At 42.6% G+C, this 15,264-nt stretch overlaps 1 protein-coding gene across 2 annotated transcripts in view; it reads right to left on the bottom strand.

Annotated features, from left to right (window-relative positions):
• Nucleotides 1–9,140: 9,140 nt before the first annotated feature.
• SEPTIN7 (septin 7) overlaps nucleotides 9,141–15,264 on the bottom strand; it is a 37,389-nt gene continuing 31,265 nt past the window's right edge. For both annotated transcript variants that reach the window (XM_080975958.1, XM_080975959.1), the window contains 3 exons: nucleotides 13,114–13,249; nucleotides 12,027–12,166; nucleotides 9,141–10,166 (listed from right to left, as the gene is read on the bottom strand). In XM_080975958.1, the coding sequence (XP_080832084.1) occupies nucleotides 10,127–10,166; nucleotides 12,027–12,166; nucleotides 13,114–13,249 (316 nt within the window). In that variant the 3' untranslated portion in view covers nucleotides 9,141–10,126. The remainder of the gene's footprint in view (nucleotides 10,167–12,026; nucleotides 12,167–13,113; nucleotides 13,250–15,264) is intronic.

The raw sequence follows: 15,264 nt of genomic DNA, 5'->3' as shown, positions 1-15,264 counted from the left end.
CTGGAAGTTGCGTTAAGTGCACAGAGATTTATTTCTAAACGAGCATACAGTAGATTATTCTTTTTAAAAAAACTTGACAAGTTTATGATGTTCTGCAGGATTCAAACCTCCCAGTTGTGTTACTAGCAGCTAAAATATGCTGCAGTAATTACATATGATTATATTGTTGTCCTGGAATGCTGCAGGGCCCGAAAAGACAGTTTGCGTGAGGCTAAAGTTTAATGAAACACTGTCCAACCGAAGGTTCCTAGATTATTTAGAAGGTGAACTGAAGCCAAGCCAGTGACCCAGCAAGAGGAAGCCAGCCATACCAAAGGAGAGGAGGTTTGTCTTGAGATCTCCTTTGCTATGTCTCTGGTTCTTTTAAACATCCTTCTGTGCCACTTACAGCTAGTACACAGAATTCTGGAGTTGATTCTCAAAGTGCCGTATTTTTCGCTCCATGATGCATTTTTTTCTTCCTAAAAAGTAAGGGGAAATGTCTGCGCGTCTTATGGAGTGAATGTGTGGTCCCTGGAGCCGAATTGCCCAGAGGTGAAAAGCAGATCATGCTTTTTTTTCTTTTTTTTTTAGGGAAGTGGGTGTTGAAACAAAGCCGCCGATCGGCAAGTGATCGGGGAGGGAGATAAGGGACACTAGCAATAAAGGAGGCTGCTTGGGATGGAGGAGGTAAAGACAGCGAACTTGCAAGGAGAGGAGACAGGAAGGCTAAAGCAATGAGGAGAGAAATTAGAAGAAAAGGAGGAGCAAAAAAACTGCTCCAGCTAAGGAAAAGACACTAAGACAAACGAGAGGGAAGGGAGTGTTGAAAGGAAGCAGCTGATTGGCAAGTGATCGGGGAAGGAGATAAGGGACGCTAGTGATAAAAGAGACTGCCTGGGAAGGGGGAGGTAAAAGCCCATGGATCCTCAGGATTTTTGCATTGGGTCACCCCAAATTCACCATCAGATCACATAGCATGTCCATGGCTACAGCCTGCACCAAAAAACCACGCATCCACTGTTTCGTGGCGCCGCAATGGTGCAAAAATGTGGTTACAAAGCACGGATCCACATGGATCCTCAGGATTTTTGCATTGGGTCACCCCAAATTCACCATCAGATCACATAGCATGTCCATAGCTATAGCATGAACCACAAAAATCATACATCCACTGTTTCATTCAGAATATTTTTTTTCTTGTTTTCTTCCTCTAAAAACTAGGTGCGTCTTATGGATTCTTATCCCATTATACATGACTAAGCCATTTCTCACCTTCTCACCCCTTGCCTTTTCCTGTAAGACCCATTACAGTCGTTAAGAGTTGTCAGCAGGCTCATCCCAGCTATCTGCCTATCTCCCATTCCCACCACCCTTCTGAGTAATACCCCTCCCCACCTTCTCACTATATAGAAGGATCTGGCAACTTCTGTTTCAGTGTATCTGAAGAAGTGTGCTTGCACACGAAAGCTCATACCAAGAACTAACTTAGTTGGTCTTAAAGGTGCTACTGGAAGGATTTTTTTTATTTTGATTATGGTCAGGTGTGTCTTATGGAACGAAAAATACAGCATTTTTTCCTCTCCTTTCCTCATAGTCACCTCCAATCTTTCAGAGCAAGTTTCTTCAGCCAGCTCAGCCTCTTTCTAATATATATATATATATATATATATATATATATATATATATATATAACAGGTATGGAAATATCAGTGCTGTAGCCTTTTAGCAGGTCTTGTAACATTACCCCCACCTCTTATTCCTTTAACCAAGTAGCATCCTCTGGTCTGTTTTACCATAGCCCTCCCTTTTTCCTTTTTTAAATAAAGATGAGAATAGTAAAGGATATCTCAGAGAACAGACTGACTGAATAACTCACTCTCACCCCATGTTGCCTCTTAATACTTCGAATTATAGCAGAAGACTGCGGCGTTGCACCTTTCTTTTTTAGAAATTAAAATTCCACCTTTGCCTTCCATGGCAGTATTCCAAGAATGCTGTTGAAATATTTGCTTGAAACTTAAAATGGCTTGGGACCAGAGGAACTGAACCACCTGTTCCCTTATGAACCTTCCCAGCTTCTAAGATCGTGCTCAGAAGTCCTTGGGCTGTCCAAGACATTTTTACTGCCTGAGAAGGAGCAGCAAATCCAAACACACAGAGAGAGAAGTCAAGGCTCACCAAGTTACTTGGGCACCTGAGGCAGAAAATCTCACAAGCACCTTTCCTAGGGGTAAACAGATGGTACACAGCAGAGCTTCTGCACCTCCTTCCAGCTACTCCTGCAGGCAAGCTGGGCCTGAACGTCTTGCTCTGCTTTCCTTTGGACCACATCAGCAAAGCTGAGAGAGAGGTCTTGTCATCTGGGCAGCCCAGGACTTCCAGACATATTGCCCAGGCTTTGGTGATGCTAAGGCCTCTCCTCCTTCCGGAGGGGTGTTGTGGGTGGGACACGGTTCCAGAGTCACGCAGGGGGCGTTATGCCCCCTGCCCCTCTCACCTGTCTGGCGCGCCAGGCCCCCGGTTGAGCACCCAACCGGGCGGCTTGGTGGGGGCGTGATTTGCTGCTCAAGATGCCAGCCGTTCTGCCCATTTCCTCACCTTTTCTCCGCGAGTCACCCAACCCACCAGTCCCTTAGGGCTTAGGGCTTAGCTTTTCTCTTGACCTTGCTATGGATCTATGGTTGGTCGCCCAGGTTGCCCAGGGGGCCTGGTAGGAATGTTTTCCAACTGGCAAATTGGCACCGGCCTTTTGGTTTTTCCCGCCTACCTCGTAGCAATCATCACAACTTTCTTGGTATTTGGCGGTTAGGCACTGGAATGTGTTGTTGGTGTGTGGAAGGGCAAGGTGTGGCCATCGCCTACCCCTTCAAATTTGGGTATTCTGTTAAAGGAATCCGGCGGTCGTGGATCCTGTCCGATGCCTTTGTGGCGGGGGCCATGGCACGACCCTCGGTGACATCAGGGGAGAGCTTATAGTTGTATTAGCATCAACAGGCTCCCCCTACTGGTGGTTAACCCCTCTTCAGACTCACCCCTCTCCGAGTGGGTGGAGTCAATCTTCCGTGGTCCAATGCCTAAGCCAATACCTTCTCACTTACTGTAATCAATAAAGTTGTGGCCTTTTCTTGCCCATTAACCTTATACACTGTGTCCACGTGTCTTTATTCCTCCAAGCGGGGATCGGGTCCTCGAACCACAACACAGCTGTTTGACTTCACCCCCAGAGACGCACTCCATTGTCTCTCAAAACAGACAGATGCCAACATCAGCAGCAGAGGGTTTTGTTTTTTTGTTTCCAACGCAGCACATGCACACACAAATAAAAATGGTACAGAACAGAAAGATGGTGCCAGGCAAATCTCCCTGAGGAGCCAAAATTGGGGTGCAACAACAGAAAAGGCCCTTATGGTGGCATTTCTGCCCTACGGATGCATTTTATGAAGATAGATCATAACTGGACATATCCACCCATTCGACCACGGACTTTAGCCAGAAAACTCTTGAATGCCTTAGGCAGCTTCATATTCACACTCTCCCTGAGAGACTAAAATAGGGGGGGGGGGGGAGCTTGATTTCACTGTAAAGTAAGTTTTGCCTTCCTTTGAACCTCCTTTTGTTGCCAAGATCCCGTCTGTTCTATATCCATACAAAACGTATAAAAAGCCACCGACACAGACTTCGATGCTGCCAAGCTGGCTGCAATAGGAACTCTGGGAGTCGCACCAAGTTTGCTCCAAATGGGCTAACTTTCAGGGGGGGGGGGGCTCTGTAGTCCCAGTCTGTTTGGCTTTTCATTGGCTGCTGTGGAATCACCTCATTGGCAGCTGGGATGAATCCAATGGCCAAGGTTAGGGCACTGAACTAAACAAGACTTAGGAATTCAGAGCAGTGGGAGACAGGACAGGAACTCCAATGTCTTTTATTGTTGGTGAACGGAAGGTGCCACACAGACACAGCAAGATGCTAAGTGCAAGCGAAGGTTTACTGCAACAGGAAATAGCATCTTTGGCAAAACAAATGTGATGTTTTCAAACCACGAGGGTTTCAAGCTGCCTAGAAGCCAGGCGCTGCAATTCCAGTTGTTTGTGTATATATCTAGAAAGACACATTTACTCTGTGCCGAGAAAGGCTCTCCGCAGGTGTTTAATCCTCGCATTTACATTCTGGCTCTGAAAAACATACATCTAGGATTTTGAGCCTCCTTAGGCTTACACAAGGAATTTGCACGAGCACAGTGATTTTTTTTACTTTTCCATTGAAGAGCCGGTGCCCTTATGCACACTATACAGTGGTACCTCAGGTTACATACTCTTCAGGTTACATACGCTTCAGGTTACAGACTCCGCTAACCCAGAAATAATGCTTCAGGTTAAGAACTTTGCTTCAGGATGAGAACAGAAATCGTGCTCTGGCGGCGCAGCGGCAGCAGGAGGCCCCATTAGCTAAAGTGGTGCTTCAGGTTAAGAACAGTTTCAGGTTAAGAACAGACCTCCGGAACAAATTTAGTACTTAACCTGAGGTACAACTGTATTGCTTTTGAAGTTATCCATTCCTTAAGCAGTATGCCATGTTTCCTCAACCTTGGCCCTCCAGATGTTTTGAGACTACAATTCCCATTATCCCTGACCACTGGCCCTGCTAGCTAGGGATCATGGGAGTTGTAGGCCAAAAACATCTGGAGGGCCAAGGCTGAGGAAGCCTGCAGTATGCCATGTGACACCTGAAGCAGCTATTCGAGACAAGTCTAAAGTTCCCTTGGGCTCACACAACACGCTACAAAGCTGTTGGTTGGTTTGTTTTGGATTCTAGGCAGGTTTCAGATTCCTTAACTCAAATTTAGCCTCACCCTTATAATGTTCTGTCTTTTGCAGTATCTATACTCAGAAGGTTTATTAGCATAGTAAAAGAAAAGAAAGAAATCAGCATGATGTGTATCTAATGTTGGGGCAGAGTTGCCCACTAACAGAACCTTGCCAGATTCCGCTCTTATGTGGTGCCTTGATATTTGAAGCATAAAAGAAGGAAGAAAAGGAAAGAGAGCTGGCTGCAAGGAATTGGCAACCAGAACTTAAGCACAGCTCAGACATTAGTAGGCTACAAAGGCTGCTTTTCTGATGCTGCCTATTGTTCCCAAAGAGCCATGGATTCATTACTAACCCAAATTTATTCCCCGAGTAGAGAAAAGGGTAAGATTGTAAATGAAGGCAATCTCCTCTTCCTGTCCCAAACATTAACAAGCACTCCTCTCCACTCTGCCTGCAAGGTTACAATAAGTCCTTCTGTATTTATTCATTTAGTTATTTACTGTATTTGGAAGTTTAGGACACGGCAAATAGGAAGTAGTTTGTGCACTTCTGTAGCCATTGAAGAGAGCACAGAAAATTTAAGCAGTTATTTCATCTGCTGGAAGTAGGTTTCTAAAGGACTAAAACCAGACATCTCAGGATGCAGAGAACACTACCACCTTGTGTTTAAACCGAGGTAACGCTCCAGCTTGTAATGTTTCGGACCAGTTTGATTTCACACTGAAGGATGCCACAGGCGCTGTGAGAAAAACCATTCCTTCAGATAAGGGCTGCCTGGCCTTCCACAAAAATGGATTCAGAAGGCCACGGAACCCTCGAGAGAAGCTCCAGGGCCTGCAGAGGCAGAAGCTAACTGGGGTCTCCCCATACAACCAGAAGTGCTTTCTGCCTGCATAGTAACATCTTTTGGATCCTAGATGCTGTAAGAGGTTTTTAATCCAATGACTCATCTTAAGTGAGGTCCCTTCAGTGACCCTACTTGAGAGGTCAGCATCATACCAGTAATCAAAGGCGGTAGGCCAGCAGCCACCAGGAACCAGTTCTTTAATATTTCCAGTGCTGAAAGGAAAAGCTATCGCTTAGCGACTTCCAGAATTAGAAAGGGTAACAGCACAAGACTCATGCTGCATATATTATGCTTCTTTCCTTCCTATAGACTGTATTTTTTGCTCTATAAGACTCACTTTTTCCCTCCTAAAAAGTAAGGGGAAATGTGTTTGCGTCTTATGGAGCGAATGCAGGCTGCACAGCTATCCCAGAAGCCAGAACAGCAAGAGGGATTGCTGCTTTCACTGCGCAGCGATCCCTCTTGCTGTTCTGGCTTCTGAGATTCAGAATATTTTTTTTCTTGTTTTCCTTCTCCAAAAACTAGGCGCGTTTTATAGAGCGAAAATATGGTACATAAACATGGAAGACTGTCATCACTCAGCTCCCACTGGAAGATCTGTAGTGCCTCATCACGATCCTGGATTCGCAGGAAGTCAGGATGGGGTAGGGAAGCAAATAAGAGAAGGCAGGCTGCACAAAAACCAGCAGCCAGCGCATGAAAGTGAGAAGGGGGCTAACAAAAGTAGTTGCGATTTATGTGTAGATCACAGAAAATGTACTAGATATGGTGGGTAGAATTAACTGCACCATTTAAAACACCCCAACAAAGTTACGAGATCGGAAGTGCTACTGGGAGATTTCTTCCCTCTTCCCACATTCTCATAGCCCAGTCTCTTTTGCTCTCCCCTTTACACCAGTCAAATATATTTTGTTGCAATTACCGTATTTTTTGCTCTATAAGACGCACCAGACCATAAGGCGCACTTAGTTTTTGGAGGAGGAAAACAAGAAAAAAAATATTCTGAATCTCAGAAGCCAGAACAGCAAGAGGGATCGCTGCGCAGTGAAAGCAGTAATCCCTCTTGCTGTTCTGGCTTCTGGGATAGCTGCGCAGCCTGCATTCGCTCCATAACACACACACACATTTCCCCTTACTTTTTAGGAGGGAAAAAGTGAGTCTTATAGAGCAAAAAATACGGTAGTTCCTTGCCTTGGACAAGAAACCACCCTTTTTAGGTAAGTACATGTGTTGTGGGAGGGGGTTTTAATTGGTTTATTTTTATTATGGGTTTTTTTGTTTTTTATATTGTACTTTTATGATGTGAACCATCTTGAGATCTATGGATAAAGGGTAGTATACAATTTTTAAAAATAATAATAATACTTGTGTAGACTCACCATTCAAGACTTGACAAGTGGGTAGAATATTTTAAGGGGTCAACTCATCCCCAGTGATGATTAACATAATACCCCCCCCCCACACAATAATACTGTGTGTGAGAGCCACAGTGCCAAATAGTACTTTAAAATACTGTAATATAAAACCATTAAGACTCTGAAGCTTACATTTCAGAAAGGGGAGAGAAGACCAGAGCTCTAATTTAACTCTGCAGATTAGTAAGTTTTTCCTGTATTGTTGGAAAACTTAAGTCTTGAAACGGTTATTCTGGTCTTCACTCAGTAATTCTATACAAGTACTAGTGATAAGTATAATAATTATCATGCAAATGCAGTTTAAGTGGAGTAACAAATTTTAATAATGCATTACACCTCAGTACTTGGATGGTATTCTCAACAGGGGAATCAAAATGTTTCTAACGCTTTGCAAATCAAATTGCTGGATTTTGCAAATCAAACACGCCCCAGAGCATTAATAAAACTTAGAAAAGTGAAGTCGTAACTTTAGATAGTGTTCAAGCTGCATCATAACAATAGATTTTAGCTGTGGTCGTAGTTGAGCTTCTTCTTGTGTATTGTTTCTGGAGTAACATCTCAATGAGCAATAATTACATCAATAATCACTTAGCATTTACATTCAACACAGAGAAAATGGATTGAGCATGAAAAGTAAGAATGGAAAAAGTTGCCCCAACAAACAGATCTGACAAATGGTTGCATGCTACTATGTGCTCTTCATGGCAAGTTGTGGTTTGTGGTTTTCGGGAAGAGTAGCACCCCGCTGCCAAGGAACTCGCAATTTGCTGCACCCTGCCTGGAGCGGAGAGCAACAAACCATGAGCCTTGGTTTTACAGTGGTGTCTTTTTTTCCAAGAGGGCCAGATTTGATGAAGTGAAGGGCCATGAGGGCCGACCAAAGGATTGAAGCTGTTGAGGGGGTTTTAAGGATTTTACTCCAGGAAATGAACTGCCACAGGGGCCGGATTAAACTGACCTGCGGGCCGGATTAGGCCCCCGAAACAGATTTTGGACATGCTTGGTTTAGCACCCACCCAACTGCAAGCCCTGGTTCTAACATAATGCCAAATCGTGGCTCGTGGTTTGTGTGCTTCCAGCTCCAGACAGGATGGAGGAATGTGGAACGTTCAGCAGTTTAAAGAAGCACACTGCCTGTTCAGTGTAAGATGGTGTGTACCGTCCTAGCATAGGTTAGATTAATGAATTTTTTGGGTTAGTAGTAGGTAAAAAATACATTCAGTACAGTGGTGCCTCACAAGACGAAATTAATCCGTTCCGTGAGTCTCTTCGTCTTGCGGTTTTTTCGTCTTGCGAAGCAACCCTATTAGCGGCTTAGCGGCTTAGCGCTATTAGCGGCTTAGCGGCTATTAACGGCTTAGCGGCTTTAAGAAAAAGGAAACAAACTCGCAAGAACTCGCAAGACGTTTCGTCTTGCGAAGCAAGCCCATAGGGAAATTCGTCTTGCGGAACGACTCAAAAAACGGAAAACTCTTTCGTCTTGCGCGTTTTTCGTCTTGCGATGCATTCGTCTTGCGAGGTACCACTGTATTTTTTAAAAAAAACAGCACCACCACCTTTCTCATCTTTTCAGCCTGCTGCTAGACTTCGCTATTAAGAATGCAGTTTTCAAGTTACCACCTAGCTATCACCACCTTTCTCTCAATAGGAACCATTCTCAGAAATATTCATTTCATTGGCTGGTAAAGTACAAATACATCCTAATAGTTTTGCTGAAACCATTTTTAATAAAAAATCTATGTTCTTGCTCCCATGGCATATTGAAAAATGTGTCCGAAACCTACATGCCATGAAACACACACTCACACAACCACAAATACGTCTGCATGCATTCCCTCCTAATCACCCAAGTATTTGCAAAGCCTTTTGTAATTGATATAAAATTGAAAAGTGGAATATTTGTTAGAGGATGTTAAATAAATATGCAAAATCAAGTTCCATCTTGCTAAATGATCATGAATATTTTGAAGAAGTCCAGGTAAAGTCAGCTCAGGTAAATTATTAGTTATAAATGTTTTACTTTTAAAAACATTAGTAAAAGGGAAATGTCATAAATTCTATTATCCAAGGATAAGATAATCCAGACTTGAGTATGTTACATCACAACATTGTTTATTATGTGACTTTTTACAATACAAACAAAAATACAGAAATGCAGTATATGAATACAGCTAAATGTAAAATTGTGACTTTTCTCTCAAGAGGCCATGATTCTCTTTTCTAGTAGAAGACAGACTGCACACAGGTAGAAACAGGTTGGTAGTTAACTCCACATTTTTTCCTAGAAATGACCTATAAATGCATTTTCCTGCTACTTACCATAAAATGTAAAAAGGGAGTTAAAGGAAAGGTTTTATCAACTGGTTCCTACCATATGAAAGAAACTACATTCTATTTAGCAGGGCCAATATATGGAAAAATATCTAAATTATATGTTATTACAAAAATGAAGCAGTAATGAAATTATTCTGGCTAGAGTAGTTACTAAATGAGAATAGCATATATTTAAAGAATCCAAAAAAAGTTGTTTTTTAAAAAAAGCTTTTAGGTGCCCCATAAGCCTATAAGTTTTGTTTTTCCATGTGTATTTTCAAACAACGGAAGTGTCAAAAATAGGGTCAACTGTGTTAGACTAAATTACATTATTATATATGCTGCACTGAATGGAATTTTTTTTATAATAGAAGCATAGTTCGTATTATATTATGGCAATGTATCCTCATGGAAAACTTTCCCAAGTCCTTGTATACTGGAATATCCTGTAAACAAAATCAAACCACCAGAACATGATTGTACAACAGTAAAATGTTATTTTGCAGTAAAATGACTTTTTTTTTCCTTTTTATTTCAAAGGGGTAACTTAGAGCTGGTTTGTTTTCCTAAGTATACAACACCCTAAATAATTCAAGGCATCTCAAGTGCCCTCAAAATTAACCAAAAAAAAATTTTTTTTTGTCATGCTGTTAAATCCAAAGATATGGACACAACTGGTGCAAGATTGGTCAAACAGATCCAACACACACATGTCCAGGCTGGAATATTGGCAACTAATACATAACTGGTGGTCATAAGTATATTTAAAATATCTTCCCTTTCTTCTTGTTCTTTTCCAAAGTTCTGTAAAAGAAGAAAAGGAAAAATAATTATTCAGATATGTTTACGTATGTGATCTTCTGCTTGTTTAAGCGCAGCACATTACTGTAATTACCGCATTCTTCAGCGCATCAAGCAAACAGCGTAGGGGTCCCCAAACTTTCTGTGGGTATTCACATAAAATTAACGTCATGCAGGGACTTGGCCAGTCACAATATGGCTGCCATTGAAGGTGTATTATTGAAAGTGGCCCTCGCTCATTTACATTGTGTTTGTGTGTTTCTGGGTACTGAGAGGGAGGAAACACGCAAACAAAACACAGACCTGCAGACCCCAGAGAAAAGGAAAAGCACAAGGGCACAGTCCCTAAGTGAATATGAAGCAAAAAGCAGAGGGAAGAGGGAGTAACAAAGCAGAAATTCAACAAGGGCATTTTCGCTGGCCAGGTTTAATTCAAATCCATCAAGCCTCCTTTGGGGAAGGTTCTCAGGCAGGGTGGAAGGAGAAAGAACTTGTCCATGTGAAGAGCACCTGGTGGAAACCCTTACACATATGGCTCTTAATTGTAAACTATATGCTGATCTCCGTCAGCAATTTCTAGATCAACTCTGTACCCCCAAATGGAAACCAGAGTTGGAGGTCATACATTTTCTATTACTGGGGAATGATCAGGAGCTCACCAAGTTACTGGCTAAATATCTCTTATTTGGTTTTTTGTCGTCGAAATACACTGCAGACGTCTGATCTCCTTGAAGGCCTAGAGATGTGATGATAGACTGCTCTGCCTCCTTTCTTTTAGCAAATGTTTTGTGCCACTGGGGGAGTAGTAATGATGATGATGATGGTGGTGACAAAGCAAAGGCCCTCAAAGAAGAGGGAAACTGAGCGCCAACTGACCCAGAGAGGAGCAAAGGGGAGAAATACACAAACCATTCCTTTCCTTCTCTCCAACTGGTTGCCTGTCCTCAACCTACCCCCACTTTCCCCAGCTAGGTTCATCTTCTTCTCCTTTTCATCTCATCACATTTTTCCTTCCTCCTAGTCACTCTTGTTTTCTACTGGGAGGGCAGCAATCTTAGCCTGGAAAACTAGTGGAATGAGGAAGGAGCAATACTTTTCCCTCTTCTCTTCTTTTCCAGGCCGAGATATACATCTGCGAAGTATATTTACCATGGCCATTTTCCAGGATAACTGTACATGTGGAGCAGTTCATAGCAAGGACAAATATGATATGTCACAGGCGTGTAATATGGCATTTTACCAAAATGAGCAGAGATAATGTAGTTAAATCTGAAGTGGGAGCTTCCCGTGATAGCACAGAGCCAGATGGTGGAGAAGCAGAAAATGAGCTGGTGAGAGTGGTTTAGGAAGTACTGTTATGAGCAGGGTTGTCAGTCCTAAGGAAGGAATTGCAAGAAGTGGTTTGACAACAGAGGAGGAATGGTGATTCAGGCATAGAATGGACAGAACGGAAAGTGGAACAGAAATGGGAAAGGGTCATGGGGAATTTTCCCCTTCAACCAAGCAGCTTAAACATTTCTAAGGGGCTGCTTCTGGTGATACTGATATGGCCAATATGATGCCCTGTTTCAGGAGCCCTTAGAAACAACATAGGATGTGGGGGTTGGCTGCGAGGAGAAAGGCAAACTGGTGAAAATAGCCTCCTTCTCTTTTCTACTGACTGCAGCCTCTGCTGTATCAATGTGTCTTCCGACGGCAGAGGGACTCCACTGGGATGCAACTCACAGGACTATACACAGGTAAGCCATTACTTGGATGTGTTATCGCTGAAAGGGATTGTGCAGGAACAGGGTATGAACTCCTGCGGTAGGACCTAAAATCAGAACTCTTTCAGAAAGGACTACAGTTACGACTCCAACGCACCTCGAAGAATTCTGTTGTTCCAAAATACGTTGCTGAGCTTCCCAGTTTGCCTTTTCGTCCTCGAACTGGCGGCGTTTTTCCTCTAATTCCTTGTGTTGTGCCTCCAAGTTCTTTTTCATCTGCTCATGACGCCGCTGGAGCTAAGGAACAAGAATGCAAAAGATGGTAAGGTTTCTCATCTGTGTTCAAGGGGTCCGTCAGAAAATGAAAAAGAGATCAGTGGTGTTGTAAGTAAAAAATAGATAATAAATGAGCACATTGGGTTGGACCCAGACCACATTACTTGCACTTAATAACCACTGAACTCAGTGGAAGGTGAGCAATGACTAACATTTCAACTTTGATTTCAGGAGGACCCAAATGCAACTGACAATCTGGATCCAGCCCTGTATTTATTTTATTTTTAACAGGCATTTTAATGTTAAATGCTATTATGTTCAGACCTTGGACAAAGCACTGTCTTATTCTCACCCCTTCTCCTTTGTGATCTAGTCTGACCTTTAAATCAAGTTTCCCTACTGAATAATTTCCCTATCTATCCAAACAGGAAGAAAAAGCTGCTGTGGTAGGTAAGACCAAGCGTCAAACTGTGGCTGAACTCTACACTACGTACTGCCTGTTGCTTTTCAAGATGATATTACAATGGATCTTAATTTAGGATGAATTTTTTTTTAATCTCAGTTTAAGCAATCACGACAATCCTACATTCTTGAAAGTTATGGATCTGAGTTTCTCTTGGCTTCACGGAAGATCACTATTTGATACATAACACGAGTTAAAAAGGTGCATTCAGCTCAAGTTATATCAGTGTAAAAATAAAAATATTGCCATAATGGTAAAATCATGGCCAAGAACTCCACAATGTGAAAAGTCGCAGGACATGATGTGCATTTACAGTTGTTGGGCACACAGGACTAGGGATTTATCGATCACCCACATATATGTCCACTTGAGCTCATCTAATTTCCCCGGGAATCCACTTACAGCTGATTTTCTATTGACTCACAGTGCTAAATAAATATTGTCCTGTAATTCAAATATTCTAATGTTTGCTTTATCCAGTACATGCTGCCACAGCAATATGTACCTCTGCTTCAGAGTCCTTCAGTTTCTGAACTTTTTCTTTGACCTTCATCTCAAAGACTTGCTCCATTTCCATTTCCATTTTCTTCATCTTTGCCACATGTTCTCTCCGCTCTTCCTCCATTTGTGCCAGGGGGCTCCTGCCATAAATGAAACAGATGCTCGGTTATTCAATTTTCATTTGGAAACACAAATTCAGTGAAAAGCCAATAGACACACACGGAGACAGGAAGCAAGCTACTTTTGGAAAGTGAAGTAGTGCCAACAAATAAATGAGAGTGATCAAGTGCTTCCTTGTCACATTTGTTTCAAGTTTACAAATTAGCGTGAACATCCAGTCTAACAGAGGATGAAACCACGTGGCTGGGGTCTGTGCTTCACCTGCAATGGTACAATTTCTTAGAAATAGCACTTTGTGAAGAAGGAAAAAAACACACAGAGGTAGTGAGATTTAACACCACAGATCAGGTGCACATACAATGGATAACCTTGGACAACAATATATTTCAAGTAGGAATAACTCAAGTGTGTTATGTTGAAACAGGGCTACATCTAGAAATGTTCTTTATGGGGGGTCCAGAATTTCTGCTGGGGTGTATTTTAATACACATGAATTGCACATGCCACTAAAAAGAACTTTGTAATTTACATGCATGGCACACAACACTGAAAACCCACGGTGCATTTACTTTTTGTGTTTGTGCACACATGCTTTGTTGCTTAGAGTCATTTAGAAGCCTACACAGAGTGGCAGAAAATCCTCAGAACTGGGAGGGCAGCCTGGCCCATGTTCTTTACTTTTTTATATATATTGTTAGCTGTTTTCATACCAGCTAACCATATAACTTTTTGCATGGCTTGAATTTTGAAGTGCATAAATGCTTCTTTGGAATGCTCACTATTTTCCTGGAACCACACTCATTGTCTGGCTGCGGATTTTAAAATACTCTTCTATAAAGAGAGCCAAGATAAGGCTATCCACACACACCAGTTGCCTAATTTCCAATGCAAAGCTGCTGTCACTTTCAAATTGGAGAGGCTCCCTGGCTTGGAAGGAGCATTGGGACATAGGATATAAAAGTGTGTGTGTGTGGTGTGTGTGTGTGTGTGTGTGTGTGTAGGAAGGAAGGAAGGAAGGAAGGAAGGAAGGAAGGAGAGAGGAGAAAAGGGCACAGCAGTGCCCCCAGGTGCCTTTCTTCTTGTCTGCTTCTTCATTCCTTTATCCCTTCAACCTTCCCATCACAGCCTCATTTCTGACTGCTGCATCCCTGTATGCCTGGTGAATTATGCACATCAGGACCACCATCAGCAGCTGCTGGCACTGTAGTTGGGGGCAGGCTGGGTTGGGAAATGAGAAGGTACTGGGCAGACTGCAAAGCTGAGGTGCACCTGAAGGGGTTCAAGGCCAACTGGTGGTTCCTGGCATGCAGTTTGCAAATCACGGATTTACAATCCTAAACAATACTATCCACATGGCAGCAGCGTAACTGAGACCAAGCTCTAACTATGTGCACTACAATAAAAGCAGCAGCAAATCACCTACATTCAGAAGCCACAAGAAAGTGAGCCAAGCCACAAGTTACAGGTCATATCACACAAGATATGCCTTATATGATGAAGGAATTACATACATAGAAGGTTTTTCTTTTTAGAAAATACATATCCATTTTAGAGATGGGGTTCATAACACCATAGCCCACACTACTGCCAGCCAGCTCTCCTGAGTGCCCAAGGCCTATCCTGCACACTTGTTTTCCCCACTTAGTGTCATAGCAGAGGGACCTGTTGGTCTTCCCTCACCTCCTTCCTGAATACATTATTCAAACAGATTCCCCTCCTTCCATTCCCCCACTATATTCCCCCTTCCCAACACTCTCATGCCTCTTAAAATTATTCTCCTCTGCCCCTATCACAGTGTTCAGTGGGGCTCGCACTGGTCCTGAGTAGAAGACTTAGTCTTAAAGGATTTAACAGTGATCAAGAGATCAAGTTACATACTTAGATAGCATTTTTATTTTACAATTTGCCTTTGAGAGTCATTTCACATTAAAAGGCTCCATCTTGAAAACTACTTGGGATTTGTTAATGGGTCATTTAGAGCAGGCATAGGCAAACACGGCCCTCCGGATGTTTTGGGACTACAACTCCCATATCT

The sequence above is a fragment of the Podarcis pityusensis genome (assembly GCF_964106645.2).
Source record: "Podarcis pityusensis genome assembly, chromosome: 12".
NCBI classification, from domain to species: domain Eukaryota; kingdom Metazoa; phylum Chordata; class Lepidosauria; order Squamata; family Lacertidae; genus Podarcis; species Podarcis pityusensis.
Note: the sequence above shows the minus strand (reverse complement) of the source record. Positions and strands in the feature narration are given on the sequence as shown.